This window comes from Melopsittacus undulatus, chromosome 7 (genome assembly GCF_012275295.1).
Source record: "Melopsittacus undulatus isolate bMelUnd1 chromosome 7, bMelUnd1.mat.Z, whole genome shotgun sequence".
NCBI classification, from domain to species: Eukaryota; Metazoa; Chordata; class Aves; order Psittaciformes; family Psittaculidae; genus Melopsittacus; species Melopsittacus undulatus.
In genome coordinates this window covers 44401008-44423985 of record NC_047533.1, presented here as the reverse complement: position 1 = coordinate 44423985, position 22978 = coordinate 44401008, and the positions used below count along the sequence as shown (strand labels likewise).

The window sequence follows — 22978 nt, the reverse complement described above, 5'->3', positions numbered from 1 at the left end:
CATCTGCTGCTGAATCAGAGGGAGGAGTATAGTGCTTGGTTCAGACAGTATCCTCAGCTAGATTTGAGGGAATTTGGTAACCCTGAACCAATTGAGGGTAGTATTACTTCCCAAATAGGGAGTTAATGTTTTGTTAAGCACGGAGTAAAAGGTCTCTGATATTTCAAAGTCCTTTGCCTGCTGGGTAGACAGTGTAAAGGTTGCATATCAGAGACCATTGCTCTGGAAGTTTATTATTCTCTGTGTCCCACAGAAGAAACTAAAACTTCACAAGAAAATAGATAACTTCTTTGGTGAGGTTAAGAATTCAGTGTTTTTTAACTACCCTTATTTTTACAAGGTTCACACTCTTTTCTTGTGCCATGAGAAAAGGTAACACAAATTCTGATTTCACTGTGGAGGCTCATATTGGATGTTTCAGGTGAAGGTGTATAGAAATGACAAGATAAACATTACTTGTCCATGTCTTTGATGTCTGTGCATGTGAGAGGTACCAGCATGTACATCAAGCTTCTTGAGTGCAAATGAAAAGCACAGTTTTCAACATTTATTTCTGATGTATGTGCCAGTGCATGGTCTTCATTTTCATCTCTACTCGCCTGCATCCTGAGCAGATGTGTAGATGTGTGTTGTGAGAGGATAATTTTCCTCTGACAAGTTTTATATCATGAAGGAGAATCACCTTGACCTTGCCGGATGGGTTGCCTCAGTGGAGTCCTACTTGTGGCTCAGCTTAGTTTTTAAGCTAATATTTGTACAGCCTGATGTACGGCATGTGGCTGAGCGGGGTACATATTCCATCACCCACATACTGCGTATGACTCTTTTAATGAGCCAGCTACTCTGAAGTGACTAGAACTACTGAAACTGCCAGAGTCACCATTAAGCAGAATAAGTCTTACAGAGAGCAAATGGTCTCGGGTCGTGGGGGCCCTTGCAGCTTTGTTTGCAGTAAAACTGTGAGCATTAAATTTTTACAGAGAAGGCTGGCAAGCAGGAAAGAAGTGCACACTGGTTATATGTTACCTCATTGTGTGTTAAGCTGATGAATAAATAGAATTGAGTAACGTCTGTCAATAAGTGAAACTTTTGCATGAGGAAATGAAATCAAGAAATTGCCATGAGTTAAACAACTGGAAAACCAGCATGAGATGTACATGATTATTTTTAGTGCTTTTACTTAATCTGTGTACATTTTTGAAACTATATGTATCACCTGAAATCTTTTATGGTCATTATTCAGTCTAACATTCTACTTCCTCTTCCCTTTCCTTTTCCATGTTTCACTTTTTAAACTTAAAAGTACCTTGATATCTTGATACAAGAGTCTGCAATTAAAAACTTACTTTAACAATTCCTGCATTTATTAAGTATTGCCTTTTTCTCACATAAGCACCTCTCATTGACTTACCCCAAACACCAGCCTTAACCTTCAAAGAAGCAACTGATGGAAAGTGTGCAGTAAAAAGCATGCAAAGCTTGTGCTGCAGTAAAAAGCATGTAACGCATGTGCCACAGAAGAAAGCAAGTATACCAGGCATTCCTGGTTTGACTGACTGAAAAAAATCCAAACCTGGAGAGCCAACAACACATGAACTTACTGACCTCTGTGTTGTGATAGTTTCTGGAATTACTGAATAGTGGGAATAGGCTGAGGAGAGTTTAGGGGCTGGCTTAGGCAGTGAGGTAAGGTTACATATAAGGTAGTCGCAGTGATTTGGGAACACTAACGGAGTACATTCACTGGTGCGCAGCTCAGCAAGTTTGGATCCTGGAATCATGAGCGGGTGCCCCTTCGCAGGGAGCAGTTATCTGTGAGTCCCTTGTCCCTGTGTTTTGCTTTATAACATCAGTTCAAACAGTACAATGTTGATATAAAATATGAAAACTCAGACAGAAATTAATGACTGTTAATGAATAGACAACTGTAGCTATCGCTAAAGGAAAAGAGATTGCACAAGGTTGTCTGAACACTTATTATTTGATGAAGCAGATGTAACGCTACCAGCTGTTAGTGTGCCAAGAGTTATTTCAAGTGTACTTGTTTTTGCCTACTTTATTGGTTCAGTCTCTCAAAACAAAGCATTTGAATTGTAGATACCTCTGTTAGTAAAAAGGCAGGTATATCCATAGTTCTTTAATTAAATAGTTTATATATTTACTTAATTTTCTTCTTAGATTTAATTTAAACAAGCTGTCTTTGGAAGATGAAAAAGATGACAAATCACAAGAAGGAATAAATAAAGCCAGCAAAGGTGGTCTTGTCTATGGAGAATACCTACAAGTAAGTTTAAGGATTTCATGCTTACTGCCCTGGTCACTCTTAAGACTTCAGCCAGGATGTGTAACTGGTGCTTCTCTCACCAGTCAGACACTAAGACAGATCTACAAGTGCCCTTCATCTGCCTGTCTCTATATGCAGTCATGGGCACAGGTGCTTTTCTCAACTGGAATGGAGCCAGTTGACAGGGTATGGCTTCTGAAACTGCAGGGAAGCTGGATATTTTTTGCTGGGGTGAAGGGAGTGGTGTAGGGGAATTACTTACATCAGTAAGCCTAAGCTGTGAAGTGGTGACCACAAAAGTCTTTGGTCTGACAGCCACCACTTGGCAATTTCTCCATGTCAGAAGGCTGTGTGCAACTTTCCCGAATTATTGCATGATAGCCCAGAACATTTGGCTGGAAAAATATATTGCAGAAATCAAGGGGACACATACACAAAAAACCCAGCCAATCAAAACAAAAAAAATAAAATCCCCAAACCCAACCAACCAACCAACCAAAAAAATGTCATATCTAGGAGTAATTAAGAAATAAGTAAAAATGAAATGCTGTAAGTAATAAAAGAATATGGAGTGGGTTTTTTTTTTTTAGCGACAGTGTGAACTAAGTGGAATTACTCTGTGCTTGTGAACAGAAGATTGATTTGTTGACATATGATATGGAATCTTGCAAAGATTTCTTTTAAAACAACTATGATTAGACTGCAAACTTGACTCAGTAAAAAAATCTGTAATGCCAGAAACGAAACCACTAGTAGAGCCTCAAATCAGAGCTCTTGTGCAGATTATTGTATGATTACACAGAATTTTAATATAGGAACTCTGTTTTCATAGAACACAACAGCATAGATGGTAAGGTTCAGAAAACAAGCTGGATATTTTGTTTTATCTTTTTTCATAATTAAAAATATCCTTAAAATGATTTTTCAAACTTTATTAGTTGATGTATCTAAATGTTCTGGTTTAGACGAGATTTTTTTTTTTTTTTAAAGTAAAAGTGCCACCTGAGACCATTTGATTTAACTTCTCATACCTCATAGCAGTCTTCCAGTATCTGAAGAGGGCCTACAAGGATGCTAGAGAGGGACTCTCCATCAGAGATTGTAATGACAGGACAAGAGTTAATGGATCCAAACTTAGGGGAAGCTCAGGTTAGATATAAGGAAGAAGTTCTTTACTGTAAGGGTGGTGAGGCACTGGAATGGGTTGCCCAAGGAAGCTGTGAATGCTCCATCCCTGGCAGCATTCAAGGCCAGGCTTGACGGAGCCCTTTGGGCAACATGGCTTAGTGTGAGGTGTCCCTGCCCATGGCAGGGGGGTTGGAACTAGATGATCTTAAGGTCCTTTCCAACCCTAACTATTCTATGATACTATGAGTCTGATATAGATTTGATATCCTTAAATATTAGCTCTGCACAGTAGAATTACCATTGCTAATAGCAGCATTGAGAGCTTTACAGAAAAGTCTTATCTTTATTTTTAAGCTGAACAAAATATTGAATGCTCAAGAACTTCAGAGTGAGAAGAAAGGAAAGCAAATCCATGATGAGCATCTTTTCATTGTAACACATCAAGGTAAGTGGTTGGAAGGATTTCATTGCTGGTGGTTGACAAACATGGAATACATGTTTTGTTTTCATTTGAGACACAATCAATACAATTGCTCTGTATTTATGTTTGTATATGTCCCTGTATAATCTGTAAGGCTGTAATAAACTCTATGATTATAAAGCCATAAATATAATCTTTAGATTGAGTAAACCACGATTTGGATGACATCTGTTTCTAGAGAAATTAAGGTAGAAAAATTCATCCACCATCTGAGTAATAGGCTTCTATGGAGTTCATAGTAGGTAAATTTGTGCATTGGCTTGTGCCTTCTCCGAAACTTCAATTCAGTTCTAACCATCTGGAGTCTGTTTAGAAGCCAGCACACTGGTTAGGTGCTCCCTAACTGTTAATATCTATGTGTTTTTGCAGGCACTCACCTAATGCTATTTTCCTGTTATTAACAGAAAACATGTAAACAACATAAAGATTGTAAGCACCTCTAGAGTTAACTTTTATTGGATCAGATCTAGATTTTCTCTTTCCTCCTTTTGTAATGAACATCCTGTACATCAAATATCTAAAATGTAAATGACACTTAACAAATTCTGTTGACATTTTCAACGCTAGATTCTTTCCTGTAATAGTTTAGGTAAAGGACAGCATCCTGTAACAGGCAATGCGTTTATGTTTCAGCATCTTTTTGTACATCGGCAGTGTAAATGTAGGCTATTCATTTCAAATTAAAATGTAAGATGCTATGAAGAAAAAGAAAATAATGTTGAAGATAATGCTAACAATGCCTTTCTTTTTGCAGCTTACGAACTTTGGTTTAAGCAGATTCTGTGGGAAATGGACTCCGTGCGGGTTATCTTTCAAAATGGCCATGTAAGTTAAAGGCAAATATTAATTCTGGGAAAACACAGCCCACTCTTTCTCTTGCCTCCTGCCTTTCAGACTGATTTGGGTTTACTAAAGCAATGTGCTCTTCTTAAAAACAGCATCACAAACACCCTAATGAAATTTAGCAGAGTGGCTCTTAGATCCTCATAGAACAGGTGTTTTATCAGCAAAACCTTATTTCCTCCTGGAGTCTGCCTTTTGCACAGATCAGTCTTCAAGACCAATTTCATTGGCCAGAATGCTTTTATACTCTCCCACGAGTACTGGGTAACATCAGAAACAACTTGAGAATATTCTACTGCAGAAAAGGCATGCTCAGAGGCAAAACTGAAAACCAGAGGGCTCCCAGGTATTTTTATGCTGAAAAGTCATTTCTGTCTTTGTTCAGTTTTTTGATGTCTACGCACTATGTCCTTCCATCCAATATCAGCTTTATGAAAGAAAAACTCTTTTTGGTAGTTGTATATTTTAATTCTATCAGAAAAGCAATAATAAAAATTGCAGCTACAATTTTATGAGAATTTCTGAAAATTACAAATATAACAGGAATATTTTGAACATTTCTAAACATATTTCCAAAGCTACACACACCTCATAATAATAGATAACAAAGGAAAAGTTCTGCCTGATACTGCATCCACATAAAAAGGCTGACTGCATGTAATTTGAGAAATACTTTAAATAACATCACAAGCATGTGTATACGAAGAAAAGGAGCATGTTTATCATAATGTCCAACAAAAATGTTCTCTGTTGTCCTCCACATTCATAATTTTGTTGCCTTTTTAGTTGAATGTTGTATCAAATTATAACTGACAAAACCCAGTTCTTAAGCAGAATAATTTTTAATTATTTATTTGTTTAAAAAACAAAACTTTATTTATAATCAGAATTTGAAATGTCAATGCTAAGGTTAAGTACAGAGCCAAGCGATTAAGGAAATGTTTATCATCTTTCATTTTTGTAGCTTGATATTTAATGGTTGCATGCCCAGGGCATAGAGATAAATTTAATCCCATTGAAACTAATAGGAATTTTAGCAGACTCCCCTTCAGGCAGTGTTCAACCTAGCCAGAAGAGAGGTTCTGTGTTCTGCATTTAATATTTTATATTTCCCACCAGATGCAGTCATCTCTGTTTTTCTCTGCTTGCTAATGCATGTCTCTAATGAATATCTTTTTAGATGTGCTCTCCTGATGTACCTCTGAGATTATTCTGCTTCTCAACTTTTAAGTACTTTCCACATCTGCCTTATGATTTGTTCCTTCACAATAATACAAATGATTGTAGAAGTAATTACAATAGAAAGCATGATCATATTTTATCATGTACCATTAAAACTGGATTTTAGTAATTGGAAATGATCATGATATAAATTATTTCAGTCTAAAGTTTAATTTCTTGTGGTGACTTATATCTGTCAAAAAGGTAGAAAAAACCCAACAAGCTATATGTTTGGCATAGTTGTAACATCAGTCTGAGAAAAACATTGCAATCTTTGAAAATTCTAGTTTCAGGTTTCAGTTAAAAACAGGACTCTCTATTAAAGATGAGATCCTGCTGCTATGGATTTCACATAGAAAAGACTTGGAAACTATAGTGCTGCACAACAGTGAAAAGACCTGAAATAAATAGGTAGGATATAAAGATAATACCTCTCTGTCTGATTATGATATTTATGTTTTCTACAGGTAAGAGATGAGAGGAACATGCTGAAGGTTATTACTCGAATAAATAGAATTTCAATGATTTTGAAATTGCTTGTGGAACAGTTCTCAGTTTTGGAAACTATGACTGCATTGGACTTCTTCGATTTCAGGTAAATAGTATTCCTCCATAGTAATCCATGAACTGATAATTCCCATCCTCAGAGCTGATGGTAAATTTTTAATGCTCCTTAGCTAAAAAGCACAAAAAACAACAATTTTTATTTTCTTGGAAGTGTAAACTGGGTGAATGATCCAGCACACTACAGCAGGGGTAATCCATGGGCTAGTTGACTATTTTGATGCATTCTTGCTTCTGCTTTTCAACCATATACTGTCATTTGATAAGCAAACATAAGATCAAATCAATGATCTGTTTCTGCCAGATCTTGCACTTGCAATGCAAAGTATGTTACAATCTAGCACTGTGGGATTTCAGATTACTTTTATTAATTGTTATTTCAGCATGGTCACACAATTTAACTCTGAAAGAATCCTGTTAATGAAACAAAATGCAGTAAATGTTCTGAACGTTAATCTGTTGTGTACATAGCAATTATTCTGTATAACAAGCCTATTTAAAATGCATTCATTGGCACTTTAATGATGTGAAAATTTCTATAGTAGTCATTTGTGGTGAAGCTACTTATTCGGTCTGGAAAAGAAATTATGTTCACTAACATTTTCTCCTGTACATCACACATACAAAGCTGCCAATTTAAAACACAGTACAAACATAAGTGTGTCCCTATATCTGTGTATGCATAAACAACATATATATCTAGAAAATTAGAATATGTTATGCATGCATTGTAGTTGCATTGTAAAATAGATTATTTTTCTCCTAATTGAAATAATATAAAAATGCTCAGATTTACCCTAACTGTTCTATGATATCTATTCAATAGTCTTCAAATGTGAAGTATGTTTTTTTGTTTTGTTGAGATCCAGAGAACCCCATAATTTTTAAGTAATATCCTGTCTTTTTGTGTCTTCTTTTCTTCTGTCCCCCAAGATACTACCTAAGCCCAGCCTCAGGTTTTCAGAGCCTGCAGTTCCGCTTGCTAGAGAACAAAATTGGTGTTCCCCAAAGTCTGAGAGTCCCCTATAACAGAAGGCATTATCGTGATAACTTCAAGGGACAGGATTATGAACTACTGCTTCAATCAGAGCAAGAACCAACACTGCTGCAACTTGTGGAGGTAGCAGTATCTGTCTTAGACTTTCCTTTTTTTTACCCCCACCTCCTAAGAATGTCTTTCATTGGTGCCAGTGACAAATTCTTCTTTCTTGAGAGAAGCAAGCATGCTGGCAATTTCCCAGTCAGTTTTTTGGATACTTACCAAATTTCGTATGAAAGAGAGTTAATCGTTAGTAAACCAACTGATTTTTCAGAGCATTTCCTCTTGTCTGAAAAGTCTGATTCTTAAACTAGTAAATTGCATTGTGGAAGTATGAGCTAAGAATATAAATATACTGTTTCATTCACACCATAAACCGTTTTTAGAACAAAACTTTAAAAATATCTCCACTATTAGGAATGACTATTAGAGAGGTTAAAACAAGAAAATGAAAAATAAAAACTCAGAGTGGAAATGAGAAAAGACATTTAACAAATGTTTCATTATCACTTGCCTTGTTTTAATCACTTTGTCTCAGAGCTATCAATGACTCAGTAATTTCTCTCCTTGTCATTTTCATACACAAACTTACATAACTTTATAAAGAATAATGCAATATAAACCTCAATAAAAGCATCCAATCTTATTAGCCCTAGCCATTTGACTAATGGCATCTAATAGAGAATATATAAGAAATTTCTCTAGCTTTCTTTTCATTTGTCAAGACTTCATGTTCTTGTATCTTTGAGATGAAGAGTAACCTCTAAAGAGAGTTTGACCTTAAAGGTTCCTAATTTTTCCACTCCGAATGTCATACCCATTATTAAAAGAAATGCAAAAAAAGCTTTGTTAACTGTCAAGTAAATTTCTGTCTTGTATCATCATATATTATGGTGGAAGTTAATGACAAGTCTGCTTGATCAATATTCAACTTGTCTGACATGATAGAAACTGGTTGTATAGATAGTTCTACACCTTCCTTCTGACATTTATTTCTACTATTATCCTATATATGGGGAATAAGGTTGTTATCTTGTATCTACAAGGGATCTGGTTTTAAAGATAGTGAGACAGCTTTTGTCTTCTGACACTAGTCACTTCACCTGGAACCCATCAGTGTGTTTACATGGCACCATTAGTAGGTATAAATCATCTATGTGGATATGCTAACTGAAGCAATAAGCACCTCAATGGGATATTAAACCAGAACAACTGCAGCAGTATGATTTATGCTGCTGCAACTTGCGATTGTAAGGTAGTGTACTTATGTTATTAGTGTTTGAGCACATTATTATTACTGTTGTTGTTGTTATTATTAAAGTCATGGCTGGAAAGAACTCCGGGACTCGATGCTGAAGGATTTGATTTCTGGGGACAATTTGAAGTGAATGTTTTAAAAGGTCTAGAAGAAGAATTTACCTTGTTGCAGGTATGCACTATACTCTTAATCTAGCTGTAAGCAAAAGCAGCAGGTAAAATGACATCCTGATATAGTTTTGACTTTATGCTCATTTGCTTCACTTAATCCGCAAAAGTGGAAAAAAATGCAGTTATTTCCAGGAAATCTGAATAAGTTTGTAATTTGACATCTGAGACAGTTTCAAGTATGTGATACATGTATGATTTTGATTGCAAAAGGAAAAGGATACTGTCAATAGAAGGACTGAAATTGATTTTACTGAAACTACAACTTCACCTTTAGTTAGTACTTGCATCTACAGTTGAGAGTAAACATGAAGTTCGAGGCCCTGAGTTGTGAGTATGGAGTGTCACTCTAAACAGCTCATTTTGGTTTAACAGTATGTGGCAATTTGCTGCTATGTGATTGTTTGGATTACACTAGCAAATTAGCAAAAGAAAATCCCCAAAATACTGTAAGACCTGTAGCTTTAAGCAGATTTTTAATGGTAAAAAAAAAAAGGCATAACATAAGAATTAATCAATTTTCTAAGAATTTCTGTTATCTAAACCTTTTTATTTACAATTTTCTTACTCATAGCTGTTCAAGGTTGTCTTCTTTTTTCCTTGAAGATTAAGTGTTTTTAAGGACTCTAGACCCAAATAAAAGTGATAAGCTGCCAGTTTGTTTGAACATTCATTCATCTGACTTGTGCTGATGGATATTTAATAGTACATTTTGTCATAATTGTGTTTCTTAAAGGACAGTGACTCAGCGATTCATCTATGTTGTTTGAAAATACAGCTCTTACTTTTCGATGTGAACTTACAGAGTATTTATGATGAAAATAGCGGTTACATTATGGGTCATTTAAGTGATTAATTTTCCCTATTGAATTCTAAAACCAGTTTTTGTTTTAAATATCAAAGGCCAAACCAGAATCAGAAGAAAAAGACGATGAATTATCTGAATTCCAAAAACAGAAAGATGTATTACTTTCGTTGTTTGATGAAAAACGCCATGAACACCTGCTTAGTAAAGGTAGATTTCATTAATGTGCACTTCCAGGTTTTTTATACATGATCTATATAAGCATGTAACAGCATTAAATTTGCAGGAGAATCAATGACAGACTAGGGATGCTTGTATTTTGCAGGAGAAAGACGACTGTCTTATAAAGCACTGAAGGGTGCCCTAATGATCTACTTCTACAGGTAAAGTTAGAAGATGTATCATTAATACATACTGGCAGGAGGGGAGGTGAAAGTTAAGGACAGCAGCACAGATTTATTTAGGTTGGAAAAGGCCTTGGAAAGTAAGCTTGTACAACCTTCCACAAAACCCAGCTTGAAGGTCAGGTTGGGCTGCTTAGGGATGAGTCCAGTTGAGTTTTGAGTATCTTTTCAAGGATGTAGGTTGGCCTCATTGGGCAGCTGGTTTGTGTCTGTCCAGCTGCTGCTCCTCAGAGTGTAACTGCCAAATGCCTTGTTCAGACCATTCTACAAAGTGTCCTAGGAAGAGTTAGAGTAATTTTCCAAGTATGAGAGAAAAAGCAGATTTAGGCTTCTGTGGCAGAAGCATTTCTGAGAATATCTAGTGGCATTTCAATATCAATTTAGGAAAAATGTGTATGTTATGTCATTATTATACACTGGTGAAGTGCTACTTTGAAAAATACAGCATATTGTAAGAGGTCCCACTGTCTTCTCTTTCATTTTCCAAGGGAGGAGCCTCGTTTTCAGGTTCCCTTTCAGCTTCTTACTTCCCTTATGGACATCGATGTGCTTATGACCAAATGGAGATGTAAGTTCCACTGTCTGACTGTGACACTCCCTCTTTTAGATGAAAGCAAACTGCTCTGTTTTACCCTTTTTCAGACAAGCTATGCTCAGAGTTTTAGAACTGAACTGAGTTCATCCTTTAGGAATGATTGGGACTTTTTTATACTTAATTCAAGAGGAAAGATGAACAGCTTCTTCTATGATCGTTAGATATATAGGTATAGCTGTCACTTCTATGACATGCAATTCTATTTAAGTGGCAGGTATATATTTTGTAATGTCTCCCAAAATGTGACCATGTCATTTCATCATAGAACCATAGAATAGTTTGGGTTGGAAGAAATGTTAAAGGTCATCTAGTTCCAATCTCCCTACCATGATCAGGGACACCTTTCATTAGACCAGGTTGCTCAAAGCCCTACCTAAACTCATGAAGACCTCATATGCAAACATTCTTTCTGCTCCTTCTCTATCTAGACGTTCAGAAATGTATTAATTCTGTATTAACAGAGCACAATAATGTAGAAGAATGAGTGTATTCTTTCTATATTAACAATAATTTTATATTAGCTGACTGAAGAGTGGAAGAATCAACTCCTGCATTGCTGAATACCTAGTAGTGTTATATCTATGTAAAGATCTCTGTAGAATCTTTAATATTTCAGTGATGCATCTTGATGTGACCCTTTGTTGTGACCCTTTGTTGCATCTTAACAGTGAACATACAGCTTGACTTTCTTTTCTGTTACTTAGATAACCATGTCTGCATGGTTCACAGAATGATTGGCAGCAAGGCTGGCACTGGTGGCTCATCAGGCTACCATTATTTGCGCTCAACAGTGAGGTAAGAATAATGTGATTCCCCCATCACCTGCAAAAATGCAGTTTGGATGTACCCTAATGCCAGGAGACAGATTTCAGTAGCTCACTAGAGGATGGAGAGCTGTTGTTTCTCTTTTGGGACTCTAGCATTTCCTCCTGGTGGCTGCAACATTTTTTCAGGTTGACATATAAAAATTTCCAGCCTTTTAGGGCAAAAAGAACCCCTTTTTGCACATGCAAAGTGCTATGGATAATTCTCAGTCAAGGGATCCAGGCATTGTCACATAACTTTTGATGCATAACTTCCTTTCTTAGCATGACCTTTAATTGTACAACATAAGGTACTTTAATTTAGGATTTAATATATTCTGAAAGCTGATAGTAATTAACACTCCCAAGCTGTGCAGGCAACAATCAGAAGTATGATTCCTTTTGCTGAAGCAGAAAAGGATCTTAGAAGGGATGTTTGGGGTCTGAGCACAGAACTCTCTGAATGGGTTGACTTTTTTACACAAATTAGAGGATTCACCTGATTAGACCAGTCAGTCCTTTTAGCTGCAACTATGTCCTGGTAGTCCTGAACAGCATTATGTCAAAAAGCACGAGCATCTTTGGAACATCTAGGAGCACCTTCTTTGAGGTTTGATTTCCAAGAAAAACCGTATGTAGCAGGTGACTGCTATGCCTGCCTGTGGGCAACAGTTCCCATCACAACCATTGTAACAGAGGGTTGAATGGAGGTCAGATGGTTGTTTACATTGAATTTGAAGATTATAAGTTCACTGTCTTTTTCAGCAAGCTTTCTCACTTTTCCTTGCTTTCAGGTTAACCTTCTTCCTAGGTATATTCTACTTTGTGTCTGCTATGAGAGTGGAGGTCTGGAGATTATAGCCTACACACTGCATTTTTAGGAGAAGAATGTGACTAATGCAACCATGTTTCCTTTTAAAGCCTGATCTGATATGCCTTATAAGCAGCTAGGGTTGTATTTCTACTCTGGAATACTGAACAGGAAGAGGAGTGCAGAAATCTCATTAAATAATAGAGATGGAATGATTCCCAACAATTTTGATATCACGATCTTCCTTGACAATACCACAGCATTAATTGTTCCAATTATCTTTTTCAGTGACAGATACAAGGTGTTTGTGGATTTGTTCAATCTTTCAACATTTCTTGTGCCAAGACACTGGATACCAAAGATGAACCCAAGCATTCATAAATTCCTTTACACTGCAGAATACTGCGACAGCTCCTATTTTAGCAGTGATGACTCTGACTAGCCTGCCTCTCTGGACTGGTTGCTGTAAAGAACTTCAGGAACTTCACCTCCAGTGGTGCTGTCCCTCAAATGTAACAGCTACTCTCATGGAGTGTGAGCATGTAAATATATATTTATGTATGACAGCTATGTGAATAGTATGATTGGCTCGTGGAAGAATCTTAATTTTTGTACAGAAAATAACCCATATTGAGTTAACCTATATTAAGACTAAAATGATACCCCAATTCAACTCAATGACCAACTTCTTCATTGGCTTCTTAAAACCTATAGCTGGATGTTTTTAAAACCTACAGCAAATTATATGGAATTACTATGATCATGACTTATTTATACATATTTTTGTATGTTTGCCTAATGGCTGTTACTAATTTACTTCTAGTAAATTAATTATTAGTCTCATCACCTTCAGGAAAGTATTAGTTTCTGAGCTCTTGTGGAATTTCAAAAGGAATTTTGTGTTAAGAGTTTCAAAAGCTAGATTTAAGAAAATAATTCCTGAATCCATAGAAACCCAAGCGTCTTGAAGTTTTCCATACATCATGAATCATGTTCCTACCTGTTAGAAGTGAATGTAGAAACACTGTTAAGAGTAGCAGATACACTTACCTTGCATTTCAAATAAAGTGGAATTAAAACTCACCTTCTGTTACTGCTTCTTCTAAAGCAAGAGTAAAGTTCATAAAACAGTATGACAGCCATTTGAAGTGGGTTTTATTCAAATATCACTGAAGTAAGGATAAAATTGATACATAATAAAATCAAGGCAAATTGGCAACAGAATATTGATAAAGTGATGTAATCTTCCTGTTGGATTGAGGCTCCTCTTCTTAATCACTTCCCTTGGAAGTACACATACACTTTAGCCTAACTTCTGCTGCTTTGCTCTGTGCCTTAGGTACTTATACACCTCAAACACACTAGTGGAATAATCTGTGTCTGATACTAATGTAACAGCATTACTCTTATCAATGCCAACTGGGAGATTTGGCTTTTGTTTTCCAGTTATGGAAGTAAGTGTACTATTTGTTGTTTGTAAACTTAAAATACTAACACTTAGAAGTGGATGACTAAAATGGCAATACTTACAACAGAAAATGATGAATGCTCATTGTGTTTGTTGTAAGGTTATAAATACACTGATCTAGTACCATGGTACAGTAATTGAATGCAAAAACTACAGAATTGTTTCAGTATTTTTCACAGTGGTGCTTCATAAAATATGCAGATTCCAGATGAAAGGTTCAGAGCATCTTAGAGTTACATGTTTGGTTGTGAAATCTAGTTATGACCAGCAAAGCTGGCATCCCTTTTCTGATTCCCAGCAAGTCCCATCTATGAATTCAATTAATTAATGTAGGGAAATCTAAACTCCACTCTGTTTGGAGTATCCTGTAATTACTGACTTTCTAAAGGTGTATTAACAAACACCACCCTCAGAAATCTTTTTACAAAAAGCAAATTTTTTAATTTACACTTTGCAGCTGGCTTCACTGTAACTCATGATGTAGAGAAGAAAAAAGGCATGAAACTGATCCAGCTCTTGAAGCACAGAAAGGCTGATTTGCAAACACATACAACCTGCCAGGACACAGGATGCTAAACCACTCGAACTGCCTCTCTTTGTCTAAATACAATTACTTATTACTTTTCTATCCATCTAACAAATGAATCCAGAAGACTGATATTCTAGGCACTTTCCAAAACACATTCCCTGCTCTGAACAGCATTGAAGTTTTACCCAGTAAGGATCTGAAGACTGAAGATGAAGGACTGCAGCACTTCAGAGACACTGGATGCTCAGCCAACAAGGTTGAGTATCTGTTACCCTCCTGTATTCTTTCAACTTCAGAGAAAGAGTAAGATTTCACAAAAAGGAGGAAGACAAAATGTATGTGTCTCTCAGAGGTGCTAGAAAAGCCAAGTATCAAACAGAATATATTCTTGACTACCCTTCTTCCCTGCACAATAAAAGCAGACCTGATCATGGTAGTTCTTATATTCAAAGCATTTCAATTATACCTTGTCATAATATTGACTATTTGATCCAAATTCCTCATCATTCATCATCACTTCTTTCCCTATAAGATTTTTTTTATGGATGGAGATCACACTCGCAGTTTCAGTCCATCTTTCTAACTTCTTTTTGTATACTCTGCAGATGATTCCAAGTCTTCTTATTCCATGAGAGATTCGATATACACCACATTCCAAATAAAAACATTTTTAAAAACTCCAGCCAACCCGTTCCTATATTGCTTAAAAGCAGGAGTTGCCCTTGCAGAGATTTCTTATTTTAGAAAGTGTTGTTCTGAAGTAAATCTTCATGTACCGTGTGTGTCCAAATGATACCTGGGGTCTTTAGCCAGTAAGTGTCAAACAAATACTGCTGAAACTGTATCTGCTATACCTACAAATGAAACAAAATATTATTTTTTAATAAATACTGAGAGTGGAGACTTGCCAGAAAGGAGTTACCAGAATTCATATTCATATAATGCCCTCTCTCTGCATCAGGACAGCAGGTAAACTGCTGAGGGGCAAGAGAAGGCAGGAAACCAGCTGCAACCTTTTATTTCTTCCTTGCCTGACACTGTTTATAATTGTGATCTACTTTCCTCCTTCCTCTACTTTCACAGTCAAAACTTTAGATCCTTTCTAAGGATTCAACATCAGTCCAATTTAGGTGCTGATAAGCAACCTAGACCCTGATATCCTCTTCTCTTTTAATCATATGCATTAGCAATGTATAGACAATATGAAGCTGTGCAGCTTTGAAAGCTCATCAAGAGAACAGAGATCACAAATTCCATTACTAGACACACTTTTGAACACTCAGACCCATACAAACACAGAACAAACCAGGCTTTTATTTATGCTCAGTTCTTTTTGTATTGCTGTACTCCTTCCAGCACTAAAAGCAAAGTCTGTCTACAGCCTGTGAAAGGTAGCAAAGATTGATAACCCTTGTACCCTCAAAAGTTGTGTCAGAGCACCTCTAAATCAGAAGACAACATTTGTGGGGGGAAGAGAGCAACTACCGGCTTTTGCTGGATTATCCTTGTGTGGGACACTACAGAAAACATGAAAGATCCTGCTTTTTGAGATAACAGAATTTGAAAACAACACATCTGTTCTACAAGCCCTATAATTCACTTGCTTTAATTACCACTACTTCTAAGTTTCTCTTTCAGCAACATAGATAAGCTCTGATGGGATACATTGTCCTGATCTTTACTGGGTATGGGCAAACTGCAGATCATATGTTCTTATTTTCAGATAATTTGCATCCTCTTAACACCTTTGACAATGACTGAGAACAACTGTGAAACATACATGGAAGTGAAAGCCAACAGACCTCCAGCATTTAACAGAAGAAAAAAAATAATCAGTGGATATCCAAGACTCATTAATAGTCCAATCCTAGCAATTTTGCTCAGCAGTCTTTGCTGGTAAACAGGAGCTCCACCTGCCTTACCTCCAGCAGTTACTCAGCAATTCTGAAGAAACTGAGTATTTAACATGATAAAACCCCCCATCAAGCACCAGGAAATACCACATGCAAACAGTAAAAGCTAGGAGATGGAAGCAGCAGTGAGAGCATGTACCTCTATCTTAACAAGAAAAGCCACAAGCAGGATACACAACTCCCAAGCACTGGCAGATCCACTTTTCATACTTGTTTGCTAAACTGAACCCAGAGACAATTCCATCCACCAGACAAGGGCAGCAGCTGATTTATCTACACTGAGTGTAGTGATGGCATTAACCTAGAACAATGACACGTAACTGTAAACATTGCCTTGTAATGTATACATTATGTAATGTATTCATTGTAATGTATACATCACTTCTACATGGTAAGATACAATAGAACTTTATTCTTTATGCTTTATATAGCATTACCCTTCCATGGTGTTTTCAATCATTCAGCTTGATGGCTTGGTTAAACTAGCAACTGCTTCATTTATTTTTCCATCTGAATTCATCTAACCTTTTCTAAAAGGTAGCAATGACTTGCATTTGCTCTCCGAGAATCCCATTATATTGCTTTACTTACGCGGAAAAAGCATATCCCAGCAGGTGGCCTTTACCACTAATTACTTTTTGTCAAACTTACCACAGACATTGCTGCCTATCTTAACACGAACATAGCCGTCTATTCCCCATGTGGGCCCCCAAGAGTTCTGTACAATCCAGTAAGGGATACTACCTGGAACAAACATTTTCATAAACAAGAGATAATGTGAGATTTGGGAAGCACAAAAAACCTTCTAGCATTCTACAGAGTTAATTACCATTTTAATATCTCATAGTTTCTGATGATTTCATGATACAGTACAGTAAAACCTAATGCAGTTCACATGGAGGACAGAGCTAATACGCCAGTGTTAAACAGACTGGTTATATCCTCTGCTGGTGTAAAGACGCATACAAGTGTTTTATTGACTTTACAAGGACATGAAATCCCACAGAACTAATGGAGCACAGACAGGAAGTTTTTCTCCTGGGATCAGGCTGCATTTCCAGAACTGGTGTGACACCAAGTCAAACAGCTCCCAGCAGAACACCCAGTTCTGGATTTTAATCACTTACCCTGCAGGAGGCAAGTTGCAAATAAGAGAAAAAACACAAAACCTACTGAGTTGAAGTTCAGTTGATGGCAACGCACCTGTTCTGTCGAAACCAGTGATAAGAACAGCATGATTTGCTCTTCCACTGGAGCAGTGATATTGTATGATCCCACCAAGATAATCCTGCCAGCTAACCGCATCTACTGTTACTGCCAAAGGGCCCCAGTTCACAAGCATCCTCATCATTTCTTCTTCTTGATCACTGTGAAAGAAGTGATAATGCCAAGTTACTTACATTAGCACACTAAAGCAATCTGAGAGGTGGTAATCTACTTGTTAAGTATGATTTAAAAGTCAAAAAATTAAACTGTGTCCTGTGAGTTCTATACACTGCATAACAAATCAGGAATTATGTATTTCATAGAATACAATAATACACATATAGGGCACACAGACTATGGGAAAGGTGCAGATCCAAGGATATAATGCTATTAAATAGCAGCAGGTTCCTGGGTCAAGTCGGTGGGCACTATGTAACTTTCAGCTATCACTCTTCTCAATTAAACCCAGCTCTGGACAAAACATTCATCTATATTATTATTTTCCATTAGTTTTTCCAAACATACAGAAGTACCTCTTCTATCACACATAATAATAGACTCAAATATGTATCTCAAACACATCAAAACACAGGTCATTACTACTATCAGACATTCTCATACAGTTTTACTTGTGTAATGTATTGGAACTGGAAATCTTTATCACTGGATGGTATGTGCAATAAATAAATTTGGCAAATATAGACTGACAAAGCTATAATAAATTTTACTTACTCATATGTGGCAGCAATTCAATTCCTAGTAAAAACTGAATTTCTTGTCTTTAAATTCAATATGCAGCTGCAATGTACTGATAAAGATTAGAAACAAACTTTCTTAATACAGAAACCTAAAAAGCTACCAGTTGCCTTTACAAAATTCAGCTGACAACACAGTTTGTAAAGTCATGGACTGGAGAAGGATGCAGGTGGGTGTGCAAATGGATGAATACTGAAGTAACTGAGTATTTCCTATTTTTTTTCAACAAATTCCAACTACTATTGGTAGGATTTACTGTTGCTGATACTTAAGCAGTGTAACATTCACTTACCATATATTAAAAATTGAAACCAACTCAATGTTCCAGTTTAAACACAGCCAATTTAAAAGACCTAATTTCAAGACACAGACATAGCTTTATAGTTTGAGCAGGCTTAGTCATGGTAAGGTTGAGTGGATTCATCGCACAAGCCTTAACTCTCAAAAATGTTATGTATTAATTCTTGTCCACTACACAGCTACAGAGCTGATGCAATCAACCTCGTAACCTTTGGCTGGTCAATGCACTATTGGCTCTCGCTTACTCCACAGTTACTGAACGCAGAAGGGAAAGTACAACAAATAAGAAGAATCAATAGTAGCTACCTGAAGTCATATGCAGCAAATCCTGCTATTGAAACTCCAAAATCTGAGTGACCAAAATAATGGCACAGTCCTGTCTGAGCTTTAAAAGTGTATTCTGAATCTCTCACGAGTTTTACTTTTGTCTGCAAGAAGAAAAATGAATATATAGACCATAAAATTCCGATCCAGTTTCCATTCTGCTTGAACAAAGTCTCTTTTGGTCCCAGATTAAAGAAATATGCAAGAATATATATGCACATGTATGTATATGCATATATACATACATATGCATACACACATTAAAAAAAAAATCAGTTGAGCTGTATGCTCCACCTTCCCCATCACTCTTTCCCACTATAAAGAATGTTAATATGGAAACTAAGGAAGGGTTTGAGATTTATAAGGAGTTTCAAACCTGGTTCAGCCAGTTCAAAGCACTAACAGTGGATCCCCCGCTGCAGCCGTAATTATTGTATGAACAGTCAATAACCTGCTGTACGCTGAGCTCTTCCAGGTTATTTCCTTTAATTGCGTAGGCAGACTCTATACCACCCACCACGCTGAAAGCCCAGCAGCCTCCACACTGGTATAAATAGAAGGGAAACAGGAGAGAAAGAAAACGTTAGTGTTTTTTAAAAGAATGCATTCAAGGAGACAGTCTACAACTTTCTGCAGTCTGAAGAATGCTATAGAAATATATTATAGTTTAAGAAACAATAAACTGAAATTAAACAGAACAGAAAAATTCCTTAGATAGTAACAGAATCTAAACTACAGTTGCAGGCTCTTTAAACTGTGGCATTTGAAACAGAAAGCAGAATTTATTCCTAGTCAAGGTCAGGTTACACTGTGTGAAGTACAGAAAGAAAAGACACTGGGGTTGTAACAGCTTGTTTGTTTCTTACCAGTGGCCATAACCACACTGGGATAAACTGTAATCATGTAGGGACTGATTATTTTCCTATCATCCCCTGAGGTGCTCAATGGTAAAGATGTGGGTACCAACTACCTGATGGCATTCATTCATGAGAGAAAACAGCAGAGGATCCATCCCCATATCCAAGTGAAACGGAGGAATGAGGTCAGGTGCTGAACTTACCTCAGTCTCTTCAGAAAAATACAAAAAACATGTTGCAAAAGACTTGCAGATTTAATTAAACAGATTTAAAAATGTTTTACAGTTTGTAATTTCACAATTTAAAAAATGCACAACTTTTACACCTCTTTTAAATCTAATCCCACTTTGCATAAAATGCTACATGACTTTGTTCAACCAGCCATACCTGTGCCAGCACTCCAGGGAGTATTGAGGCAGTGCTGGTCCCTTCCAAAGCCTTCACTGTGCTCTATCACGTACCTGCTGGAGATGTCTCTGAGCAGTGCTTGAGAACCAGGAAAAGAAAACACCAGGACTTACTGTTTGCTGATTTCTCACTTCTGCAATGACTTTCTTGTCCCTCCAGTCAAACTTCTTTGGCAAAGGCTTTTCCTTTTCCTTTGGCACTTTTACGTATCTGGGAAGTTTGTGAGGTATGCTTCTTAAGTAAATAGCTAAACACAGAACACAAACATCTATAAATTTACTAACTAAAAAAAAAAACATAAACAATGTTTTACTACAAGCATAGAAGTAATTTTGATCTGTAGCTACAATTCTGAGCCTACAACTTATTTCAAATCCATGGAAAATTCATGGATTTTAAAATACTCATTTAATCGCAGAATGAATGTTAATAATCCTTTAGTTCTAGAAAGAACAGAAATATTCCATGTAGAGAATGTAAGTAGAATGCATGAAGATTTACTGAAGCTGATCAATAATCATTCCATAAACCAAGTTTTGTTTGAAATTTTTCACAACACTTACTGGGAACATATTACTTTATTTTAGCCAGATAGAAGGGGAAAAATAAGAGGAGAATAATGTAAAGATTCTGAAACACATGTAGGTTGCTGGCTTTTAACTTAAAAAAAATAAATTCCTTAATTATGAGAGATTAAAAAAGGCGTGAAATCCCCTGATGAATAGAACATATAGCAGCTGACATGAACAGCAAGAAGGGAAGATTAGGTTATGTATCAGACAAATTTTCTTAGTAAAAACCCCTTAAAAATAATCAATAACCAAATGTGTCACTACTCCTGAAAGTCACAGCTATCATTGTACAGCCATGGACTTCCAAGCATTGTCTGAATTAGAGCCAACGTTGTTTCAGGGTAGGAAATAGGAACTTAATAACCTTGTGCATGTTCCAATTTTAAAACTGCTGCAATGAAAGAAGGCTTTAAGGCCCAGTGGGAAGAAGGGACATTGAAGAAGGGACAGTCTATAGACTAAGTTGTATTCAGGCACTGGGCAATTCAATCTTTCAAAACTAGTGAAACATGAAGAGGATCACTGTATCCTTCAGAAGTACTTACAGTTTGGTATCAGACATTGTAAACTAGCTGACTACCAGCACTGGAAGAATCTGTAAATATGAAAGACACAAGGTTCTGGGAAAGAATAAGAAAAGTAACAGAAAAGGCATTAGCAGCAATCAGGAAATGTACCTTTGAACTCTTCAGGAAACAGGTGAGAAAACTGGTTTATTCCATAGAAAGCAGTCGTATTATCTTTTGATGATGAGTTCAGTAAGCTAATTCTTTTAGCGCTTTCCTGAAGGAAAAAGAATAAATGTCTTGTGGGCATTATTAAGATAACAGTAGTGACAGAACTATAAGAGCAGAAAAAAACAGGTTAGCAACAGTAAACATGAACTCAGATAAGAAGACAGCTCTTCACCTCAGATTCATTGTGGATTCCCAGCAAACCAACATGAAAGCCATTAGACTAATTCCAACTCCAAGAGAGATAGCAGAAAACGCTTTTTAAGTGCACAGAGGGTAAAAATTTGATACAAGACAGACAAAAGATGAGGACAAATTTTGTCAAAGCCATCTGATGCCCTTTGACAGCAAAACAAACATTGTGGTTCAGAGATACGTAAAAATGATGAGTTCACCCTGTTTTGCTTTATGTCCTTATGAAAGAAAGGAACAGTATAATGGCCTAAAACCCTAACCTTTGAATTACCAGCAATCCTAGATCTGCGAACGAAAGACAACCGGAGAGCCCCGTCACCTCCCCGGTGCGAGGCTGACACCTGGCGTCAGAACCAGGGAAGGGGAGAAAAGCGGCGGAATCCCAGCGCCGCAGTCTGGGGGGAAGCCGAGAGAAACGAAACAGCAAAGAGCACGGGAGCGGGTGTGGGTACCCCGGGCTGAGCGCTCCAGCCGTGCCACCTTCCTCCACGTCCCACTCTCTGGTTAAAGCGGCACCTCGGCACCCCTCCCTCTCCCCGCGGAGCCCGCAGCCAGCGGGCGCGGATCGCCAGTGGAAGTGCGGGCACAGACACCTACCCGCAGGGCCACCGCCGCCACTTCTTCCTGCCGGCCGTGTCCGTCCCACGGCGGGCGGCCCGGAGCACCGCCGCTCTGCTCCCCCAGCCAGGTGCCTGCAGGCGCCAGGAGAGCGGCGCTGCCCGCCCGCAGCAGGCAGTAGAGGATCGCCAGTGCCCGCACCCTCACTGACCGGCCGGGATGAGCGACACGTCGCGCCATGCTGCGCCGGCCAGCGAGGCCAGCTCCCTACCGGGTCCCTGTCTGCGGGCCCTCCCCCGACCGCCATGTCATGGCGGGGTGGGGCTTGGGGGTCGCACCTCCACCCCACAGAGGTTGTGGGCCGGGCTGTTTTGGGGGTAAATGAGCTGAAACTTTTCTTTCCGCACCCAGAGGCAGCCCCCACGTCTTCCTACAGCGGGCCTGGGCACAAGCAGCCCGCGGGGCTGCGGCTGTAGCTGGGCGGACCGGGGCGGGGCCCCCAAGCCCCGTCAATGATCGCCGCCCTCAAGCGCTGGGTGCACGGCCCTTGCCGTACCCGGGTATCCTGTTTCTGTCGGCGGTTTTGGGGGCGTTTTGAGGTATTGGGCAACACCTGGAAAAACCCTGGGTTTCAGGCGGTGCTTTACATGTAAGAGATGCGAGTCTCACAGGGCTGCAAAGGAGGGGAGGAGAGGTGCTGACTGCTCAGTTAGCTACTAAGGGAAAACTTAATGCTAGACCTTTGCTGTAAGGAA

General features: G+C 37.9%; 2 protein-coding genes across 2 annotated transcripts; one reads left to right on the top strand and one right to left on the bottom strand.

Annotated features, from left to right (window-relative positions):
• Positions 1-1758: 1758 nt before the first annotated feature.
• TDO2 (tryptophan 2,3-dioxygenase) lies at positions 1759-12949 on the top strand. Its single transcript, XM_005148933.4, has 12 exons — positions 1759-1814; positions 2179-2284; positions 3767-3857; positions 4648-4718; positions 6425-6552; positions 7455-7641; positions 8882-8989; positions 9889-10000; positions 10116-10173; positions 10683-10762; positions 11494-11584; positions 12692-12949. The coding sequence occupies exons 1-12, from the start codon at positions 1780-1782 to the stop codon at positions 12843-12845; spliced, it is 1221 nt and encodes a 406-aa protein (XP_005148990.1). The 5' UTR covers positions 1759-1779; the 3' UTR covers positions 12846-12949.
• Positions 12950-13550: 601 nt separating this feature from the next.
• CTSO (cathepsin O) lies at positions 13551-22674 on the bottom strand. Its single transcript, XM_005149007.3, has 8 exons — positions 22263-22674; positions 21414-21519; positions 20278-20411; positions 19276-19443; positions 18882-19003; positions 17517-17680; positions 16965-17057; positions 13551-15254 (listed from the first exon to the last, which is right to left on the bottom strand). The coding sequence occupies exons 1-8, from the start codon at positions 22461-22463 to the stop codon at positions 15220-15222; spliced, it is 1023 nt and encodes a 340-aa protein (XP_005149064.1). The 5' UTR covers positions 22464-22674; the 3' UTR covers positions 13551-15219.
• Between the last annotated feature and the right edge of the window lie 304 nt (positions 22675-22978).

Coding starts and splice junctions, on each gene's coding strand:
- CTSO (XM_005149007.3), bottom strand. CDS start 22,463: ATGGCGCGACGTGTCGCTCATCCCGGCCGGTCAGTGAGGGTGCGGGCA. Junction 21,520..22,262: donor TGGCGGCGGTGGCCCTGCGG/GTAGGTGTCTGT, acceptor TTTTTCCTTCAG/GAAAGCGCTAAAAGAATTAG. Junction 19,444..20,277: donor AAGTGAGAAATCAGCAAACA/GTAAGTCCTGGT, acceptor TATTTATACCAG/TGTGGAGGCTGCTGGGCTTT.
- TDO2 (XM_005148933.4), top strand. CDS start 1,780: ATGAGCGGGTGCCCCTTCGCAGGGAGCAGTTATCT. Junction 3,858..4,647: donor TTTCATTGTAACACATCAAG/GTAAGTGGTTGG, acceptor TTCTTTTTGCAG/CTTACGAACTTTGGTTTAAG. Junction 11,585..12,691: donor TATTTGCGCTCAACAGTGAG/GTAAGAATAATG, acceptor TATCTTTTTCAG/TGACAGATACAAGGTGTTTG.